The 22,538-nt window shown below is 39.8% G+C and overlaps 1 protein-coding gene across 3 annotated transcripts in view; it reads left to right on the top strand.

Moving 5' to 3' along the window:
- btv (dynein cytoplasmic heavy chain beethoven) overlaps positions 1–22,538 on the top strand; it is a 289,769-nt gene that overhangs the window by 1,134 nt on the left and 266,097 nt on the right. Inside the window, exons 1-7 of one of the 3 annotated variants that reach the window (XM_070086733.1) lie at positions 785–1,403; positions 5,394–5,494; positions 6,004–6,152; positions 13,714–13,881; positions 15,127–15,265; positions 17,410–17,536; positions 18,402–18,552. In XM_070086733.1, coding sequence (XP_069942834.1) covers positions 5,449–5,494; positions 6,004–6,152; positions 13,714–13,881; positions 15,127–15,265; positions 17,410–17,536; positions 18,402–18,552 — 780 coding nt within the window. In that variant the 5' untranslated portion in view covers positions 785–1,403; positions 5,394–5,448. Of the gene's footprint in view, positions 1–784; positions 1,404–5,393; positions 5,495–6,003; positions 6,153–12,799; positions 13,283–13,713; positions 13,882–15,126; positions 15,266–17,409; positions 17,537–18,401; positions 18,553–22,538 lie in introns of those variants that run through there. The other 2 variants (XM_070086734.1, XM_070086735.1) reach the window with 2 other exon arrangements.

The following is a 22,538-nucleotide window of genomic DNA, read 5'->3' as shown; positions in this document are numbered from 1 at the left end:
TTATTGTTAAGAATGTCATTATCATTATCATTGTTATCATTATCATTGTTAGGAATGTCATTATCATTGTTAGGAATGTCATTATCATTGTTAGGAATGTCATTATCATTGTTAGGAATGTCATTATCATTGTTAGGAATGTCATTATTATTGTTAGGAATGTCATTATTATTGTTAGGAATGTCATTATCATTGTTAGGAATGTCATTATTATTGTTAAGAATGTCATTATCATTATCATTGTTATCATTATCATTATCATTGTTAAGAATGTCATTATCATTGTTAGGAATGTCATTATCATTGTTAGGAATGTCATTATCATTGTTAGGAATGTCATTATTATTGTTAGGAATGTCAGTATTATTGTTAGCAATGTCATTATCAGTTAGGAATTCAATTATTGTTAGGAATATCATTATAATGTTATGTCATTATTATAACGTTAGTTATATCATTATTATAATGTTAGTTAAGTCATCATTATAATGTTAGTTGTCATTATGTTTCACACACATGGTATTTGTTTACCTCAGTTGCTACGACAACCAATGCTGGTGCCACGTCTGAATTCATTAAATTTTAATGCTTGTGAAGGGCTCTTGATTTAAGGAAGTGGAACTACACCAACCATTCTTGTATTACACGCAGCTCTCTCGTTGTCCAGGCGCTTTTTGTCCTCCTTCAGGTTTAGCGCTTCCCCCGATAAGTGTTATAATGTAAGAGATGCTTGGCACATGAGCATGGGACCTGAGCCATAAGCTTGAATACTTCAGTCAAGCGTGTGCAGCCGTGGGTGGAGGTCAAGCTTGTGCAGCCGTGGGTGGAGGTCGTTTGTGCAGCCGTGGGTGGAAGTTAAGCTTGTTCAGCCGTGGGTGGAGGTCTAACTTGTGCAGCCGTGGGTGGAGGTCAAGCTTGTGCAGCCGTGGGTGGAGGTTAAGCTTGTGCAGCCGTGGGTGGAGGTCAAGCTTGTGCAGTCGTGGGTGGAGGTTAAGCTTGTGCAGTTGTGGGTGGAGGTCAAGCTTGTGCAGTCGTGGGTGGAGGTTAAGCTTGAGCAGCCGTGGGTGGAAGTTAAGTTTGTGCAGTCGTGGGTGGAGGTCAAGCTTGTGCAGTCGTGGGTGGAGGTCAGGCTTGTGCAGCCGTGGGTGGAAGTTAAGCTTGTGCAGCCGTGGGTGGAGGTCAAGCTGGTGCAGCCGTGGGTGGAGGTCAAGCTTGTGCAGTCGTGGGTGGAGGTTAAGCTTGTGGAGCCGTGGGTGGAGGTCAAGCTTGTGCAGTCGTGGGTGGAGGTTAAGCTTGTGCAGTCGTGAGAGGTCAAGCTTTTGTAGTCAGGGAGGAGGCCAAGTTTTTGCAGTGGGGGAGATGAAGCTGTCCAGACGTTATCATAGCCAGCTTCATTATTGAAGGTAATTGTTATGATCATTATATATTTTTAATCGGGATAGAAATCCTTTAATACTTTATATGATAAATAATATCCGTGTTATCTATTCTACTGTAAACACTTTATAATAATTTATATTTTTTTCCAATATACTGGCCGTCTCCCACCGAGGCAAAGTGACCCAAAAAAGAAAGAAACATTTTCACCACCATTCACACATAATTACTGTATTTGCAGAGGCGCCCAGATACGACAGTTGAGATGTTATTCCAAACAGCCAATATCCCAAACCCCTCCTTTAAAGTGCAGGTATTGCTCTTCCCACCTCCAGGACTCAAGTCTGGCTAACAGGTTTCTCAGAATCCCTTCACAATATTACTCTGCTCACACTCCAACAACTCGTAAGGTCCCAAAAACCATTCGTCTCCATTCACTCCCATCTAACACACATGCCTACTGCATGTCCAAGCCCCTTCCACACAAAATCTCTTTTACCCCCTCCCTCCATCCTTTCTTAGGATGACCCCTTCTCCAGGAGAATGTAGAATGTAACTTTGGTATAACTGTGTCTAGCATTAGGAATAATATTAGGAGAGAAGTAAATAATGAAAATGATTGTTATAGGAATGCAGTTAGAAGCCTGAGTAGATCTATAACCCACTATGATAACATGAACGTAGATAAGTATGTTTATGGAGCAACTTGCAATGTGAACAGACTGACTGATGTTGTAGTGGCCAGGCTTAGGCTTGGTTACAAGTACTTCTGGCAGTTTGGGAGACACACAGATGATGATCAAACTAAATGTAAATTATGTGATTAGGCATATGGTCACTCTCTTGAACACTATGTGCTTAATTGTCCACTTATTGAGGAATACAGAGACAGACAGTATAATAACCTATGTGACATGCCAAGATATCTTATTAATGAAAATAAGATACCAGATATACTAAGCAAATTTCCTAAATTTGCTTGTAACAGATAAGTGAACTATAGATATGTAGATATAAATCCATATGTATTCATGTTAACCCTTTGGGGCCTAGTTCCTAGGCCTTTTGTGTATCCATATGCTCTCGCGCTACCGTCCACAGGATGGATATGGGGTGCACAATAAACTAGCCACTTCGGTGGCAAAAAATCAACAATTTCTACAATCTCCAAGTCATTCTATTTTTCTCCATCCTCTCTAAGTGACCAAACCACCTCAACAACCCTCTGAATAATACTCTTAGTACTCCACACCTCCTAATCTCCAAACAACTAATTATCTGCATATTTACACCACATTACTCTCAGACACGACAACTCCACTACTTCCAGCCCCCTTGCTGCATCATTCACAACCCATGCTTTACACCCATATAAGAGTGTTGGTACCATTATACTCTCAGTGTACTAATCTATTTGCGGTTGCAGTGGTCGAGTCATAGCTCCTGGCCCCGCCTCTTAACTGATTGTTACTGGGTCCTCTCCCTGCTCCATGAGCTTTATCGAACTTCGTCTTAAAACTATGCATGGTTCCCACCTCCAGTACGTCACTTTCTAGGCTATTCCACTGCCTGACAACTCTGTGACTGAGAAAATACTTCCTAACATCCTTTTGACTCGTCCGAGTCTTCAACTTCCAATTCTGACCCCTTGTTTCTGTGTCCCATCTCTGGAACATCCTGTCTTTGTCCACCTTGTCTATTCCGTGCAGTATTTTATATGTCGTTATCATGTCTCCCCTGACCCTCCTGTCCTCCAGCGTCGTCAAGCCGATTTACCTCAACCTTTCTTCGTAGGACATTCCCCTGAGCTCCGGAACTAACCTTGTTGCAAACCTTTGCACTTTCTGTAATTTCTTGACGTGTTTGACCAAGTGTGGGTTCCAAACTGGTGCTGCATACTCCAGGATGGGCCTGACGTACACAGTGTACAGTGCGTGTAAATACGTAATCATCTAATTGTGGTTGCAGGGGTCGAGTCATAGCTCGTGTGTGTGGGGGGTTTGTTGGGTGTGTGTGTGTGGGGGGGTGTGGGGGGTGTACTCACCTAGTTGTTGCAGGGGTCGAGTTACAGCTCCTGGCCCCGCCTCGTCGCTGGCCGCTACTAAGTCACTCTTCATGCTCTGTGAGTTTTATCATATCTCTTCTTAAAGCTGTGTATGGATCCTGCCTCCACTACATCACTTCCCAGACTATTCCACATTCTGACAACTCTGTGACTGAAAAAATGCTTCCTAAACTCCTTGTGATTCATCTGAGTCTTCAATTTCCGACTGTGACCCCTTGGTGCTGTGTTCCATCTCTGAAACATCCTGTCTCTATCCACCTTGTCGATTCCTCTCAGTATTTTATGTTATCATATCATCCCTATCTCTCCTGTCCTACATTGTCAGGTCGATTTCCCTTAACCTCTCCTTGTAGGACATTCCCCTTAGCTCCGAGACTAGTCTTGTTGCAAACCCTTGAACTTTCTCTAATTTCCTTACATGCTTGGCTAGGTGTGGGTTCCAAACTGGTGCTGCATACTCCAATATAGGCCTAACGTACACAGTGTACAGGGGTCCTGAACGATTTCTTACTGAGACGTTGGAATGCTATTCTTAGGTTTGCTGGGTGCTTGTATACTGCAGCAGTTATTTGGTTGATGTGTGCCTCAGGAGATGTGCTTGGTGTTATACTCACCCCAAGATCCTTTTCCTTGAGTGAGGTTTGTAGTCTCTGGCCCCCTAGACTGTATTCCGTCTGCAGTCTTCTTTGCCCTTCCCCAATCTTCATGACTTTGCACTTGCTGGGGTTGAACTCCAGGAGCCAGTATCTGGACTAGGCCTGCAGCCTGTCCAAATCCCTTTGAAGTTGTTCCTGGTCCTCATCTGATTGAATTCTTCTCATCAGCTTCACATCATCTGTGAACTGGGACATTTCTGAGTCAATTCCTTCCGTCATGTCGTTCACATGTATCAGAAACAATACTGGCTGTAGGACTGACCCCTGTGGAACCCCACTCATCACAGGCGCCCACTCTGACACCTTGTCATGTACTATGACTCGCCATTGTCTTCCCGACAGCTATTCCTTGATCTATTGCAGTGCCTTCCCTGTTATCCCTGCCTGGTCCTCCAGCTTTTCCACTAATCTCTTTTATGGAACTGTGTCAGATGCCTTCTTACAGTCCAAGAAAATGCAATCTACCTACCCCTCTCTCTCTTGTCGTACTGCTGTCACTCTGTCATAGAACTCCAGTAGGTTTGTGACAGGATTTCCTGTCCCTGAAACCACCCTGGTTGTTGTTGATAAGCTCATTCCTTTTTAGGTGCTCCACCACTCTTCTCCTAATAAACTTCATGACTTTGCATACTATACATGTCAGTGACACTGGTCTGTAGTTTAATGCTTCATGTCTGTCTCCTTTTTTTAAAAATTGTGACTACATTTGCTGTGTTCCATACCTCAGGTAGTTGTCCTGTTTAGATAGATGTGTGAAGATTGTTGTTAGTGGTACACATAGCACCTCTGCTCCCTCTCTCAGGACCCATGGAGAGATGTTATCCGGCCCCATCGCCTTTGAGGTATCTAGCTCGCTTAGCTGCCTCTTCACTTTTTCCTCAGTTGTATGTATTGTGTCCAACACCTGATGGTGTGCCTCACCTCTCCGTCTTTCTGGAGTCCCTTCTGTCTCATCAGTGAGCACTTCTTTCAATCTCATGTTGAGCTCCTCATACTTTGTGGTCATTGCCCTCCTTCCTTCCTCAGCCTGATGACCTAGTCATTGACTGTTATTTTCCTCCTGATGTGGCTGTACAACAGCTTTGGACAGCATGTCTCTGCAAAGACAGATAGTATCCCAAACCCCTCCTTTAATTACAGGCATTATACTTCCCACCTTCGGGACTCAAGTCCAGCTAACTGGTTTCTCTGAATCCCTGCTCACACATGTATTCACACTGTATCAATTTATACATAGTATATTATGCAAATTATCTGTATAATGTACGTGTATTTTTATTTAGAGGTGTTTACAGGCTGTAATCATTGCTGATTTGACTGAATGATGAGAACATTGACTGAAGCCTCGAAATGGAGACATCAGATGTACGCAAGAATTTTATCCTCACGACAACTGGTATGGATTTTGGTTATTTTTCTAAGTTCATTATTTATGTAGTGGCTTTGGTAGTGTCCTTGTGTCTACAAGGGTTCTCTTGTTTTGTCTGATGTCCTTTTGTACTGTATATTTTTTAAGTTTCATTATTTTAAACTGCTACACATTTTTTTTTTTAGGCTTTAAGTGTTTTGCATCATTTGTTACATCACAGTGCATGAAATATCTTTTACTTTACTTTAACTTACTGTTCATTTGGGGAGTTAAGGTGTGGAAATTCAAGTCCTTTCCTAGCCTGAGATAAAAATGTAAAAATTCTGCTTGTTGTGGACTGTTAAGCACTAAACTTTCAGTATGTACATAACATGAGCATTTTGCCTACGACTGACTTCAATTAGGGCTGGATAACAGATTTTTCTTGGATTCAGTCTACAAAATTCGGCTAATACTTACACACCTCTTAGGTGTTTGGAGATAAATATAGTACTGGAGTTTACCTGGAGAGAGTTCACTGTATGTACTTTTGACAGGAAACTACTTTGGCCTTTCCCTATCGGATCCCCTGTTGGTGGCACTGAATGATGACCAGAACCTCAACACCTTTTTGGACTCTGGCAACTGTCAACTCCTTGGAGCTCATATGGTCCCTGATGAGGGACGCATCATATTGAACACCAAGGTAATTATTGTTGCATGAAATGTTTAATTATTATTCATCAGCATAAAATTTTTAGACAATTATTTGCAGGTTTAAAAAGTGTTTTCTCAGTGAATACTTTACTTGTTTTCTTTTCTGTGTTTTGGAAGAAGTGAATGTTTTCAGACATTTGGGAGTTGACGTGTCAGCGGATGGATTTATGAAGGATGAGGTTAATCATAGAACTGATGAAGGAAAAAAGGTGAGTGGTGCATTGAGGTATATGTGGAGGCAAAAAAACGTTATCTATGGAGGCAAAGAAGGGAATGTATGAAAGTTTAGTAGTACCAACACTTATATGGGTGTGAAGCTTGGGTGGTAAATGCAGCAGCGAGGATACGGTTGGAGGCAGTGGAGATGTCCTGTCTAAGGGCATGCTGTATAGTCCTTGTGGCTTAGCGCTTCTTTTTTGATTATAATAATAATGTCTAAGGGAAATGTGTGGTGTAAATATTATGCAGAAAATTCGGAGTGTGGAAATTAGAAGGTGTGGAGTTAATAAAAGTATTAGTCAGAGGGCTGAAGAGGGTTTGTTGATGTGGTTTGGTCATTTAGAGAGAATGGATCAAAGTAGAATGACATGGAGAGCGTATGAATCTGTAGGGGAAGGAAGGTGGGGTAGGGGTCGTCCTTGAAAAGGTTGGAAGGAGGGGGTAAAGGAGGTGTTGTGGGCGAGGGGCTTGGACTTCCAGCAAGCGTGCATGAACGTGTTAGATAGGAGTGATTGGAGACAAATGATATTTGGGACCCGATGAGCTGTTGGAGTGTGAGCAGGGTAATATTTAGTGAAGGGATTCAGGGAAACTGGTTATTTTATATAACCGGACTTGAGTCCTGGAAATGGGAAGTATAATGCCTGCACTCTAAAGGAGGGGTTTGGGATATTGGCAGTTTGGAGGGATATATTGTGTATTTTTATACGTATATACTTCTAAACTGTTGTATTCTTGGCACCTCTGCAAAAACAGTGATTATGTGTGAGTTAGGTGAAAGTGTTGAATGATGATGAAAGTATTTTCTTTTTGGGGATTTTCTTTCTTTTTGGGTCACCCTGCCTCGGTGGGAGACAGCAGACTTGTTGAAAAAAAAAATTCTCTTGTTCTTGAGAAAGCATACTAATGTAGTGAATCCTAAGTGATTTATTTTTATAAATCTTTGTATGTGTAACTAGCAACAGTACTGTGTTTGGGGTAGCCTGTTAAGTTGGCAAGTTTCCTAAGAAGCAAAATATTTAATACAAATATATTTTAAAGGAATAATATCTTATAGGAGTGAGGAAGAACCAGTTGTGAGTATGGGGGAAGTGTGTGGGTCACTGAGTAGAATGAAAGGGGATACAGCAGCTGGGATTGATTGGATAAAGATAGAAATGTTAAAAGCAGGTGGGGATATAGTTTTGGAGTGGTTAGTGTTTTTATTTAATAAATGTATGGAAGAGGGTAAGGTACCTAGGGATTGGCAGAGAGCATGCATAGTTGCTTTGTATAAAGGCAAAGAGGACAAAAGAGAGTGTAAAAATTTTAGGGGAATAAGTCTGTTGAGTATACCTGGTAAAGTATATGGTAGAATTATTATTGATAGAATTATGAGTAAGACGGAGAGCGGGATAGCAGATGAACAAGGAGGCTTTAGGAAAGGTAGGGGGTGTGTGGACCAAGTGTTTGCAGTGAAACACACAGGTGAGCAGTATAGGTGAGCAGTACATGTATTTAGATTAGGGTAAAGAGGTTTTTGTGGCATTTATGGATTTGGAAAAGGCATATGATAGGGTGGATGGGGGAGGGGCAGTGTGGCAGATGTTGCAAATATATGGAATAGTAGTTCATTGAAAGCAGTGAAAAGTTTTACGAGGATAGTGAGGCTCAAGTTAGAAAATGTAGGTGAGAGGGGGATTATTTCTCAGTAAAAGTAGGCCTTAGACTGGGATGTGTGATGTCACCATGGTTGTTCAATATATTTACAGATGGAGTAGTAAGAGAAGTGAATGCTTGGGTGTTGGCAAGAGGTGTGGGATTAAAAGATAAGGAATCTAACACAAAGTGGAAGTTGTCACAGCTCCTCTTTGCTGATGACACTGTGATTTTGGGAGATTCTGAAGAGAAGTTGCAGAGGTTGGCCGATGAGTTTGATAGGGTATGTAAAAGAAGGAAGTTAAAAGTGAATATAGGAAAGCATAAAGTGATGAGGATAACAAAAAAATTAGGTAACAGAAGATTGGATATCAGATTGGAGGGATAGAGTAAGGAGGAGGTGAATGTGTTCACATATTTGGGAGGTGACATGTCAGCAGATGAGTCTATCAAGGATGAGGTGAATCATAGAATTGACAAAGGGAAAAAGGCGAGTGGTGCACGACAAAGAACTTTATCCATGAAAGCAAAGATGGGAATGTATGAGAGTAAAGTTATACCAATGCTCTTGTAATGGGTGTGAGGCATGGGTTGTGAATGTTACAACAAGGAGGAGACTGGAGGCAGTGGAGATGTCATATCTGAGGGCAATGTGTGGTGTGAATATAATGCAGAGAATCCATAGTGTGGAGATTAGGAGGAGGTGTTGGATTACCAAAACTATTATCCAGAGGGCTGAGGAGGTGTTATTGAGATGGTTTGGACATGTAGAGAGAATGGAACGAAATAGAATGACTTCGAGAGTATACAAATCTGTAGTGAAGGCAAGGTAGGGGTTGGCCTAGGAAAGGTTGGAGGGAGGGAGTAAAGGAGGTTTTGTGTGCGAGGTGCTTGGACTTCCAGCAAGTGTGCATGAGCATGTTAGACAGGAGCGAATGGAAACAGATGGTTTTTAAGACTTGATGTGCTGTTGGAGTGTAAGCAGGGTAACATGAAGGGATTCAGGGAAACTGGCAGGCCGGACTTGAGTCTTTGAGATGGGAAGTACAGTGTCTGCACTCTGAAGGAGGGGTGTTAATGTTGCAGTTTTATAACTGTAGTGTAGGCATGCCTCTGGCAAGATAGTGATTCAAAGTTTATTCTCTATAAGGATTACAATGCTGAGTTTACAGAATTTGGTTATTGTGTTGTTTACATGTAGTAAAATAATAATTACAGAGTGTACCACTAGAACACCTAGCTTGGCTGGGTGACGTTATAAATGGCTGTGACGTTATAAATGAATATAGTCTCCTGTGCACGAGTTTCTCAAAGATTTTGGATAGCAATGGTAAGTTTGATATTGGCCTATAGTTGTTTAAATCTGTATGGTCACCACCTTTACGTATTGGTGTAACCCTTGCCGTCTTGAGTAGTTTCGGAAAGGTGCTAGCTTCTAGTGACTTGTTAAAAAGTAATGAGATAGCATGCGAGAGGACAGGTACACAGGTACAAAGGATAATATAAAGGTTGGAGTTGAATATACAAACTTGGAAAATTGGCAACAAAATGTTATGGGAAGTATAAAATAATGATTAATGTACAAAAGTAAAATTGACTGGTAGTAAATATGGTGTTTAATAAAATTTTAGTAAGTAATAATGATTACAAAATAAGTGAAAAAGTAATGTTTATTTCTTTCAAAATTGCACTGGTAGTTATACTTGAGGTTATTTGGCAGTACAAGGTAATTAAGAGTACTCTAAGATAGTAAATGTGGTATTAAAACTGGTTAAGGTAATTAGACAAGTAATGGTTATTAAATGATGTCAAAAATGTTAAGAGTAAATTGTATTGATAGTAAAAATGGTAATTATTAATTTTAGTAAGTAATATCAATTGATAGTATTTAAAAATAGGTAGTAATATGGACAGAGAAAGTATCGATTCAGCTAATATTTAAGCAAACAATAGTAAATAAGAAAATTAGATAAGGTGACTTATGCTTACTAGTAAAATCACAAAATGAGGTAGTTGATTATTTAATTACTAAGAGATTGTACTACAAGATTTGAACAATAATGGAGCAAAACATACACTACATTACATAGGCTTTTAGGTTGGACATTTAGTTATTCTCTGTAAGATCAGTATCCCTGAGAAATCGTGATAGATCATTCTCGTTCGTGATTGTGTACAGTTGACCTACATTTGTTTTCCTAACTAGAATTTTCCCATCCCGTGTGAAGCATTGGTGTATTGTGTCATTATTCTCCCGCTTAAGTTTTCTGACTCTATATAGGAGGTTCTGACGTTTTTTGGTAAGACACTCGTTTATGTATGATGGAGTGAATGTTGAAAGTTTTTCTTTTTCGGGCCACGCTGCCTTGGTGGGAAACTGCCGATATGTTAATAAAAAAATGAAAAATATTTTAAAGGCACAACTTGCTGTTATAGAAAAAAGAAGTCAGGTGTGGGGAGAGGTCAGATGTAGTGGCTGTAGTTCAGTCTGACAGTTGGTCTCGACAAAAGGCTTTCCTCAACAACTGTAATGTTAAGGGTTGGATCAATTGGAAAATTCCCTTGTTTTACACTGTTTTAAGCTGTATTAACCCTTTCATTGTCCAGAACCCTGATCTGAAACCTGTCCACAGCATCATTTTCAAAAAAAGTTTTTGTTATTTTTTTTATGAAATAGTAGAAAATCATTTTCTGACGGAAATAAAACAAAAAGTACAAAACTTGATGGAAATTTGACAAAATTATGCTTTTGTGAATTTTGCTGACAGTGATATTTATGCATCAGCAATTTTGCCCACTTTGAATCTTATTTTAGGTCAATTACATTGTTCTAATAGACCAAATTCTTAGCTATTTCGCTAGTATGTCTTCCATTTTATCGATTGAGCACAAGAAACTGCCCAGTCAACTATTTCAGCTATCCAATAAAGTGATCAGAAATTGGTAATTTGGCCAATTTCACACAAATTGCAAAATATGCAAGTTTCAAAATAGTGTCCAGAATAAACAATGCAGGCATTCCTGGTACTAAAATAATATTTCCTCTGTTCATTAGTTACATTTCCAGGCTTTACACATGAATTCCATTTTAAATTTTTATTCACACAAAGAGTTTTTATTCACACAGGAAAAATAGAAGATTTACTGTTATATCTTATTGTAATAATTGTATTAATAATGTCATGACATTTGTAAATGCATATTAGACCCAACCAGTTGGACGCGTTTTGGACGAATGATGTGATTTATTTACTCGGGAATATCAGCAAAAATTTAACGTCCTACTACTATGGGCTCGATTTCAAGCTACTTTCAGTCTAGAAATCAATCAAAATCATCTCTAGATCTGTAATATATCTTCCATTTTACCAAATGAGTCCAAAAAACTAAGAATACACTGTAAAAACCATCCAAAAATATACTACGAGGTCACTATTTTAAACCAATAACCTGGTTGCAGTTTTTCCCATTATGCACCGAGTTGAGCAGGATTATTTTTATATGGTACACACTTACCTCATTGATCCATTCTCTCATATCTGGGCCCAAACTTACTGCTCACTGCTTATCTGAGCGAGCTGAGCTCATGGCGTAGTACTATGGCAAGGACAGAGACTGCAAACCCTTAAAACTACGGCATGGACAGAGATTGCAAACCCGTAGAACTATGGCATGGATAATGAAAGGGTTAAGTTGTATTAGACCATTTTCTAGGTTATTAGGTAAGGCAACAAATTTGACAGAAAATGTTTAGAAAGCACTCTCCTGCAAGACTTGCATAGCTGGGAAGCAGTGGAATCATACTGGCAACTTCATGAATGAAGATTTTTTTGGTCATTGAAGGACAGAACTTACTGATCACAGCTAGAAACATTGCATCATGAATCTTTGCTGACAGATCAGACAGTGCAGATGCAAAGGACATCTCTTACCATCACTCCAAGCTGGTCCAGATCAAGGTTTCTGTACTTAGAGAAAGTCAGTATGCACTCACAGGAAGGCAGTACTGAAATATGAAGACTAAAAGTAACAATACTATGAACAGATACAGTAATACATGTTTTTTTTTTTTTTTCAACAAGTCGGCCGTCTCCCACCGAGGCAGGGTGACCCAAAAAAGAAAGAAAATCCCCAAAAAGAAAATACTTTCATCATCATTCAACACTTTCACCACACTCGCACATTATCACTGTTTTTGCAGAGGTGCTCAGAATACAACAGTCTAGAAGCATACACATATAAAGATACACAACATACCCCTCCAAACATGTATTGAGAGATATTACCTCTTCATCCATATTGCTTCAAGAATTAGCAGTAGATAGAACCAAGTACTTAACTTGACTTAAGAAATCGTAATGACACGATTGCAAATAAACCATACCCCCGGCCGGGATTGAACCCGCGGTCATAGAGTCTCAAAACTCCAGCCCGTCGCGCTAGCCACTAGACCAGCTAGCCACAATAAGATTCATCCAACTAGGTATATTTCTACACCATAGGAAAGTTAGCACAGGCACCTCTGTGACCACAAATGCAAGTTTTTACAGACGAATCTCCAGCTAGCGTGGCCGTGACGAACTCTAGCTCAAGTCCCTTCACTGCCGTAAACATGACTTAAGAAATCGTAATGACACGATTGCAAATAAACCATACCCCCGGCCGGGATTGAACCCGCGGTCATAGAGTCTCAAAACTCCAGCCCGTCGCAGTGAAGGGACTTGAGCTAGAGTTCGTCACGGCCACGCTAGCTGGAGATTCGTCTGTAAAAACTTGCATTTGTGGTCACAGAGGTGCCTGTGCTAACTTTCCTATGGTGTAGAAATATACCTAGTTGGATGAATCTTATTGTGGCTAGCTGGTCTAGTGGCTAGCGCGACGGGCTGGAGTTTTGAGACTCTATGACCGCGGGTTCAATCCCGGCCGGGGGTATGGTTTATTTGCAATCGTGTCATTACGATTTCTTAAGTCATGTTTACGGCAGTGAAGGGACTTGAGCTAGAGTTCGTCACGGCCACGCTAGCTGGAGATTCGTCTGTAAAAACTTGCATTTGTGGTCACAGAGGTGCCTGTGCTAACTTTCCTATGGTGTAGAAATATACCTAGTTGGATGAATCTTATTGTGGCTAGCTGGTCTAGTGGCTAGCGCGACGGGCTGGAGTTTTGAGACTCTATGACCGCGGGTTCAATCCCGGCCGGGGGTATGGTTTAACCAAGTACTTAATTTAATGGACTTTGGAAATAGAGGACAAAATCTGCTGGGTCAGTTGATTCAGGAACAATGGACAAAGTCCATTGGTTACAGAATTGTATGTTATTGTTATGATCATGGCAAAACAATTTTTGTCTGTCCACCACATTCATCATTGCTGGCCACCTGCTTCCCTTCTATTAATCCATTAAATCAAGAGTTTACTGGATATTTTAAAGGTTTTTAAAATTTCCAGTAGTTGTTATTACTTGCTATCTCTTATAACCTATTGTATAATTCTGAAACACTGCTTCCAAAGTAGTCTATCAGAGCTCTTCCTTACTTTACGGCTGTGGCCTCTTATTCTGCCTGTTAAAGTTGTTAGCACATCATGATCATTTCATTAGTATCCTTTTATAATTTTACATGTGGTTATTATGTGTCATCTTTTTCTGCTATGTCATGTAAAGCAGTATGAATATTTTGATTGTGCTTTTAATAGATTGACTCATCACTGAAGAAGGATAAGCTGCTGGTGTTCTTCAAGATGAAACCTAATGTGATAACTGCTGATAACCTTGCTGACATTTTTGTATCCTCCATGATTGACTCTCCCATTTCCTCACTCTACCATTCTCTTCAAAAGTTATATGCACCCATACTGTTAAAGGTAAGCCTGGAAGAGTGACCTTAGTACAGTTTTTAAAATGTAGGATAGTAGGCATGTATTTTTAAACTTGATGTGTGGTACAGGGACATTGTTCTTACAGTAATTCATAGTTAACTGTAGAGTTGGTGAATCTTTTCTTTATAAGAATGGCATCCTTAGAGTGAAATTTAATAAAATTTCAAAAATCCAAATGCATTTTGAACCAAATCTACTGTACCAATTTTTTTTTTAACACTTCGGCTGTCTCCCACCGAGGCAGGGTGACCCAAAAAAAGAAAGAAACACTTTCACGATCATTCACACATATTCACTGTCTTTGCAGAGGTGCTCAGATATGACAGTTTAGATGTCACTCTAAACAGCCAATATCTCAAACCCCTCCTTTAACCCTTTGAGGGTCGGGAGGCCCTCTCCCAAACTCGTTCTCAGGGTCAAAAAATTTTTTGAAAAAAAAAAAAAAAAATTCTTATGAAATAAGATCATAATGACACCAAAAGTATGAAATTTGATGGAAAACTTATGGAATTATGCTCTTGTGAAGTTAGCGGTCTCGAAGTGGGCGATTTCACCCACTTTGAGCCCTATTTTCGGCCAATTCTGACTCTTGCATGTACAAGCATATATATGGATACACATGCCTCTGGGTTTTCTTCTATTTCCTTACTAGTTCTTGTTCTTGTTCTTGGGTGGCCCGGTGGCCTGGTGGCTAAAGCTCCCGCTTCACACACGGAGGGCCCGGGTTCGATTCCCGGCGGGTGGAAACATTTCGACACGTTTCCTTACACCTGTTGTCCTGTTCACCTAGCAGCAAATAGGTACCTGGGTGTTAGTCGACTGATGTGGGTCGCATCCTGGGGGACAAGATTAAGGACCCCAATGGAAATAAGTTAGACAGTCCTCGATGACGCACTGACTTTCTTGGGTTATCCTGGGTGGCTAACCCTCCGGGGTTAAAAATCCGAACGAAATCTTATCTTATCTTATCTTATCTTGTTTATTTCCTCTTATATCCATGGGGAAGTGGAACAGAATTCTTCCTCTGTGAGTTGTGTGTTTTAAGAGGCGACTAAAATGCCAGGAGCAAGGGGCTAGTAACCCCTTCTCCTATATATATTACTAAATTTAAAAGGAGAAACTTTTGTTTTTTCCTTTTGGGCCACCCTCCCTTGATAGGATACAGTGGGTTTATTGAAAGAAGAAGAACTTGTTTAATAAGTTAATACCAGGAAATCTTACTCTGAACAGGATTCAGAATGGAGTAGTACACTGGATCCCAAGCTTCAAGCACTGGTGACAGAGCTGTCAGATGGTCTGGGAAGCCTTTTGCGAAAGCAAGATCCACTAATGTCAGAGGATTCTGCTCATGCATCTAAACGTTTAGCAGGTTAGTTAATGGTGAATAATTTATTGTACATTTTTATATTTATCTTTGTTCATTTGGTATGTTTTTTCATACTTAATTTTGCCGGCTACAAAATATTATTCTACCTCACCTTATTTCAGTAATTATAGCTTGCTGCTGTGAATATCATAATGGTAAACAATACCGATAGGTTGGTAGGAAAGACACATAGGCAACAGTTAGGCAACTTTATTCCGAAACGCTTCGCCTACACAGTAGGCTTCTTCAGTTGAGTACAGAAAGTAGGCAGGAGCAGGAGATGTGAAGACGATGTAATCAGTCCGTCACCCTTGAAGTCGTAGATTTGAGGTTGTCAGTCCCTCAGCCTGGAGAAAAGTTCCAGACTATGGAACAGAACTCTTCTCCAGGCTGAGGGACTGACAACCTCAAATCTATGACTTTAAGGCTGATGGACTGATTACATTGTCTTTACATCTCCTGCTCCTGCCTACTTTCTGTACTCGACTGAAGAAGCCTACTGTGTAGGCGAAACGTTTCAGAATAAAGTTGCCTAACTGTTGCCTATGTGTCTTACCTACCAGCTTGCTACTGTACAAGCTGGACTCTACAGTAGCCTGGAACCTAACCTGCTATATAAGTGAGGCCCTACAATAACTCAGAACCTAACCTGCTGTATAAGTGGGGTCCTACAGTAGCCCAGAAACTAACCTGCTGTATAAGCGGGTCCTTACAGTAGCCCGGAACCCAACCTGCTGTATAAACAGGACTCTGCAGTAGTCTGAAACTTAACCTGCTGTATAAACAGGGCCCAACAGTAGCCCAGAGCCTAACCTGCTGTGTGAATATCATGTGAAGAATTTGTAATCTGAAGATTAGAATGAGGTGCGGGGTTACTAAAAGTATTTGAATTTGATGGAGCAATATATGATGACAGAGGGTGTATAAATCTGTAGGGGAAGGAAGGTGGAGTAAGGGGTCTATAATTTTTTATTTTATTTATTAACACACTGGCCGATTCCCACCAAGGCAGGGTGGCCCGAAAAAGAAAAACTTTCACCATCATTCACTCCATCACTGTCTTGCCAGAAGGATGCTTTGCACTTCAGTTTTTAAATTGCAACATTAACACCCCTCCTTCAGAGTGCACGCACTGTACTTCCTATCTCCAGGACTCAAGTCCGGCCTGCCGGTTTCCCTGAATCCCTTCATAAATGTTACTTTGCTCACACTCCAACAGCACGTCAAGTATTAAAAACCATTTGTCTCCATTCACTCCTATCAAACACGCTCACGCATGCCTGCTGGAAGTCCAAGCCCCTCGCACACAAAACCTCCTTTACCCCCTCCCTCCAACCTTTCCTAGGCCGACCCCTACCCCACCTTCCTTCCACGACAGACTGATACACTCTTGAAGTCATTCTGTTTCGCTCCATTCTCTCTACATGTCCAAACCACCTCAACAACCCTTCCTCAGCCCTCTGGACAACAGTTTTGGTAATCCTGCACCTCCTCCTAACTTCCAAACTACAAATTCTCTGCATTATATACACACCACACATTGCCCTCAGACATGACATCTCCACTGCCTCCAGCCTTCTCCTTGCTGCAACATTCATCACCCATGCTTCACACCCATTTAAGAGTGTTGGTAAAACTATACTCTCATACATTCCCCTCTTTGCCTCCAAGGACAAAGTTCTTTGTCTCCACAAACTCCTAAGTGCACCACTAACCCTTTTCCCCTCATCAGTTCTATGATTCACCTCATCTTTCATAGACCCATCTGCTGACACTTCTACTCCCAAATATCTGAATACATTCACCTCCTCCATATTCTCTCCCTTCAATCTGATATCCAATCTTTCATCGCCTAATCTTTTTGTTATCCTCATAACCTTACTCTTTCCTGTATTCACTTTTAATTTTCTTCTTTTGCATACCCTACCAAATTCATCCACCAACCTCTGCAACTTCTCCTCAGAATCTCCCAAGAGCACAGTGTCATCACCAAAGAGCAACTGTGACAACTCCCACTTTATGTGTGATTCTTTATCTTTTAACTCCATAATTATAATTATGTAGTCTATAATTATAATAGGAAAAATGGCTTATGTAATTTTGGAGATTATCTCCTGCACTGTATACTTGGTTTTTACCCGTGACAGGCATCCTGACAGTCAAAGATGAGACTGACTACTGGGCTGACACTGCCAACAATCCCATGAGTCGGGAGGAAAAAGAAATGGCACAGAGTTTTTATAATTGTCTCGAACCAACAGCAAAAGAATTCAGGTTAGTGTGTACAATAAACATTTATTGCCTATAATAGAGTAAAATGTTGTCTGTTGGTATAATACCATTTTATGTGTGTGAGATATAGAAACATGTTTAATCTTTTTCACTTTAATAGTATTACTGAACTCTAACTTTCTTTCCCATGATCATTCAAGATAATAAGTAAATCTTAGGTCTTTAATGTACAGTCATCATACTCTTTAATTTTTAACACCATCATCTTCCAATGAAGTGACCCAAAAAGAGGAAATAGTTTCACTGTCACCCATACAATTACTGTCTTGCCAGAAACATGTTAACTTCACAGTTTGGATGACCCATCAAACTGCAACATCCCCTCCCCATCCTTCAGAGTGCAAGCACGTTGCTTTCCACCTCAGTTGAATGTGACTGAATTACTGTTTCTGAGCATATCTGTGTATTGTAGGGAAGGTTGGGGGATGCAGGTGTGATGTATGGTTATGCCTACTTCTGATACATAGATTCCCTACTCATGAATTCCCAAATTAAAAGTATTCCCATTTATGAACAAGGTCCACAAGAAATGTCATTAAAAATATTTGTTTTACTTGTGTTAGTACACAGTTACAGGTGTGTGACTGTTAACAATTACTTGTACCATTGTTTTCTATAGGAAAATAGTTATTGTGTTACAGAAAATCTGTTCTAAAGTTGGAACAACAGAAGTGTAATTCATTCATTACTTGGAGACCCCTATAGTTTGTTATTTTCACAATACTGTATTACCTTTCCAACTGCAGAGGCCCAGTCTGAGATTGAGCTATGGTGACAGTGTTCCCAAGAACTATTAACAAATGTACCTCCTAATTTATTTTCTTTTTCTAAATATTAAATCCCACAGTGGATTGGATGCTGTTGCTTTAGGGGATGCAGAAGATGTTTTGGAAAACACTCAGAATTCCCTGGATGAATTATGGAGGCTTGACTATCCTCAGACTCGTATGTCACACCTCTTGGATGTCATAGCCAACCAATTGTCACTTTATGTGCAGGTATGTTTAGTACACTTGGTTAGTAAAAACATTGAGCTTGACTGCTTTGGAATTGTTTCATGGAAAACCCCATATTTCTATTTGTTTTTGGCAAGATTCACTGCAGTATTACTTGGTGGTCTGCTGTATATTCTCCTTCTTTACACTGCCCTTTGAGTAAATACTGTGCTCCAGTCTTTATCTGTTTTGTTTTTCCTTTATTTGTGTCTCTTGATCTTTCATGTTTGTTTATTTCTTTATTTCACTTGCATGCTCGTACTGAGTGCAGTCCTCATTCTTGGCAGATATACATGTATAGGGTGATACCTTCACTTATAGCCTGTAATTGTTTTACATGATGGTAGGATTGCTGGTGTCTTTTCTGTCTCATAAACATGCAAGATTTCAGGTACATCTTGCTACTTCTACTTACACTTAGGTCACACTACACTTACTTGTACAAGCATATACACACACATCTCTCTGGGTTTTCTTCTATTTTCTTACTAGTTCTTGTTCTTGTTTATTTCCTCTTATCTCCATGGGGAAGTGGAAGAGAATTCTTCCTCCGTAAGCCATGCGTGTTGTAAGAGGCGACTAAAATGCCAGGAGCAAGGGGCTAGTAACCCCTTCTCCTGTATAAATTACTAAATTTAAAAAGAGAAACTTTCGTTGGGCCACCCTGCCTCTGTGGGATACGGCCGGTTTGTTGAAAGAATAAAGATAGTTGACAGAACATAGATCAACATGAATATATTACAGTTTCTATTTTTTTTTTTTAATTAAAATTTTAGTACTACAAAACTGTGCTGCAATCTTAAATATAGTAACACTAATTTTTTTAGCACACTGGCTGTTTTCTACCAAGGGGGTAGCACTAATGTAAAGTAATAAAAGAAATATAATAATGAGTAGATAACTGGGTACTTATAGTAGGTCTATAATTAATAACATTGTTCATAAGCCCATGGATTTTGTCACACAGTAGTTTTTGGTAAAGATATACCACAAATTTTCTTTTACACATTTTGATGTACAGACTAAGAGCTATTATCCTTCTTCAGCTCATTTCAAAGACCACTTCTATTTAAGGTATACTACTACCACCCCTAGGAGGCAACCTGTCAGCTATGAATTTTTTTTTTTTTTGAACAAGTTTCCCGTCTCCCACCGAGGCAAGGTGACCCAAAAAGAAAGAAAATCCCCAAAAAGAAAATGCTTTTATCATCATTCAACACTTTCACCTCACTCACACATAATCACTGTTTTTGCAGAGGTGCCCAGAATACAACAGTTTAGAAGTACATATTTTTTTTTTTTTCAACAAGTTGGCCGTCTCCCACCGAGGCAGGGTGACCCAAAAAAAAGAAAGAAAATCCCCAAAAAGAAAATGCTTTTATCATCATTCAACACTTTCACCACACTCGCACATTATCACTGTTTTTGCAGAGGTGCTCAGAATACAACAGTTTAGAAGCATACACATATAAAGATACAAAACATATCCCTCCAAACTGCCAATATCCCAAACCCCTCCTTTAAAGTGCAGGCATTGTATTTCCCATTTCCAGGACTCAAGTCCGACTATATGAAAATAACCGGTTTCAATGAATCCCTTCACTAAATATTACCCTGCTCACACTCCAACAGATCGTCAGGTCCCAAGTACCATTCGTCTCCATTCACTCCTATCTAACACGCTCACGCACGCTTGCTGGAAGTCCAAGCCCCTTGCCCACAAAACCTCCTTTACCCCCTCTCTCCAACTCTTTCGAGGACGACCCCTACCCTGCCTTCCTTCCCCTATAGATTTATATGCTTTCCATGTCATTCTACTTTGATCCATTCTCTCTAAATGACCAAACCACCTCAACAACCCCTCTTCTGCCCTCTGACTAATACTTTTATTAACTCCACACCTTTTCCTAATTTCCACACTCCGAATTTTCTGCATAATATTTACACCACACATGGCCCTTAAACAGGACATCTCCACTGCCTCCAACCGTCTCCTCGCTGCTGCATTTACCACCCAAGCTTCACACCCATATAAGAGTGTTGGTACTACTATACTTTCATACATTCCCTTCTTTGCCTCCATAGATAACATTTTTTGACTCCACATATACCTCAATGCACCACTCACCTTTTTTCCCTCATCAATTCTATGATTAACCTCATCCTTCATAAATCCATCCGCCGACACGTCAACTCCCAAGTATCTGAAAACATTCACTTCTTCCATACTCCTCCTCCCCAATTTGATATCCAATTTTTCTTTATCTAAATCATTTGACACCCTCATCACCTTACTCTTTTCTATGTTCACTTTCAACTTTCTACCTTTACACACATTCCCAAACTCATCCACTAACCTTTGCAATTTTTCTTTAGAATCTCCCATAAGCACAGTATCATCAGCAAAAAGTAACTGTGTCAATTCCCATTTTGAATTTGATTCCCCAAAATTTAATCCCACCCCTCTCCCGAACACCCTAGCATTTAATTCCTTTACAACCCCATCTATAAATATATTAAACAACCATGGTGACATTACACATCCCTGTCTAAGACCTACTTTTACCGGGAAGTAGTCTCCCTCTCTTCTACACACCCTAACCTGAGCCTCACTATCCTCATAAAAACTCTTTACAGCATTTAATAACTTACCACCTATTCCATATACTTGCAACATCTGCCACATTGCTCCTCTATCCACTCTATCATATGCCTTTTCTAAATCCATAAATGCAATAAAAACTTCCCTACCTTTATCTAAATACTGTTCACATATATGCTTCAATGTAAACACTTGATCTACACATCCCCTACCCACTCTGAAACCTCCTTGCTCATCCACAATCCTACATTCTGTCTTACCTCTAATTCTTTCAATTATAACCCTACCGTACACTTTTCCTGGTATACTCAGTAAACTTATTCCTCTATAATTTTTAGTCTCTTTTGTCCCCTTTCCCTTTATATAAAGGGACTATACATGCTCTCCGCCAATCCCTAGGTACCTTCCCCTCTTTCATACATTTATTAACCCTTTCAGGGTCCGTCCCGTAGATCTACGGCTTTACGTTCAAGGTCCAAACCGTAGATCTACGCCATGAGCTCAGCTCACTCTGATAAACTGTGAGTGGTACATTTGGGCCTAGATATGAGAGAATACATCTATGTGGTATGTGTGCACCACATAAAACAGATCCTGCAGCACACTGTGTATAATGAGAGAAAAAACTTAAATCATGATTTTTTGATTAAAACAGCAACTTTGCAGTGTTTTTTCGTATGTTTTTTATAGTTGTATTTGCGATTTCGTGGTCTCATTTGATAGAATGGAAGACATATTACAGAAATAGAGATGATTTTGATTGGTTTTAGCACTGGAAATGGCTTGAAACTGAACTCAAAGTAGCGGAAATGTTAAATTTTTGCCGATATTCAAGAGTAAACAAACGACTTCACACGTCTAATACACGTCAGCTGGTGGGTCTAATATACATTCAAAAATATGGTGATGATATTTATATAATTATTACAGTATTGCATAACAGTAAATCTTCTATTTTTTGGTGTGAATAAAAATTCATTATGTGAATAAAAAATCAAAATGGAATTTATTTGTAAAGCCTCAAAACATAACTAATGAACAGAGGAAACGTTAGTTTAGTGCCAGGAATGCCTACATTGTCTATTCTGGACCCTATTTTGAAATTGGAATATTTTGAACTTTGTGTTAAATTGGTCAAATTAATAATTTCCGATCACTTTATTTTGTAGTTGAAACAGTTGACTTGGCGATTTCTTGTGCTCAATCGATAGAATAGAAGTAATACTAGTGAAATAGCTAAGAATTTGGTTGATTGGAATAATGTAATTGGCCTAAAATGGGAGTCAAATTCGGCAAAATCGCCGATTCGTAAATGTCGCTGACACATCAAAATTCGCGAGAGCATAATTTCGTCAATTTTCCACCAAATTTCGTACTTTTTGTTTTA

This window comes from Cherax quadricarinatus, chromosome 19, assembly GCF_038502225.1.
Source record: "Cherax quadricarinatus isolate ZL_2023a chromosome 19, ASM3850222v1, whole genome shotgun sequence".
Lineage (NCBI taxonomy): Eukaryota > Metazoa > Arthropoda > Malacostraca > Decapoda > Parastacidae > Cherax > Cherax quadricarinatus.
This window is presented reverse-complemented; position numbering and strand designations above follow the sequence as displayed.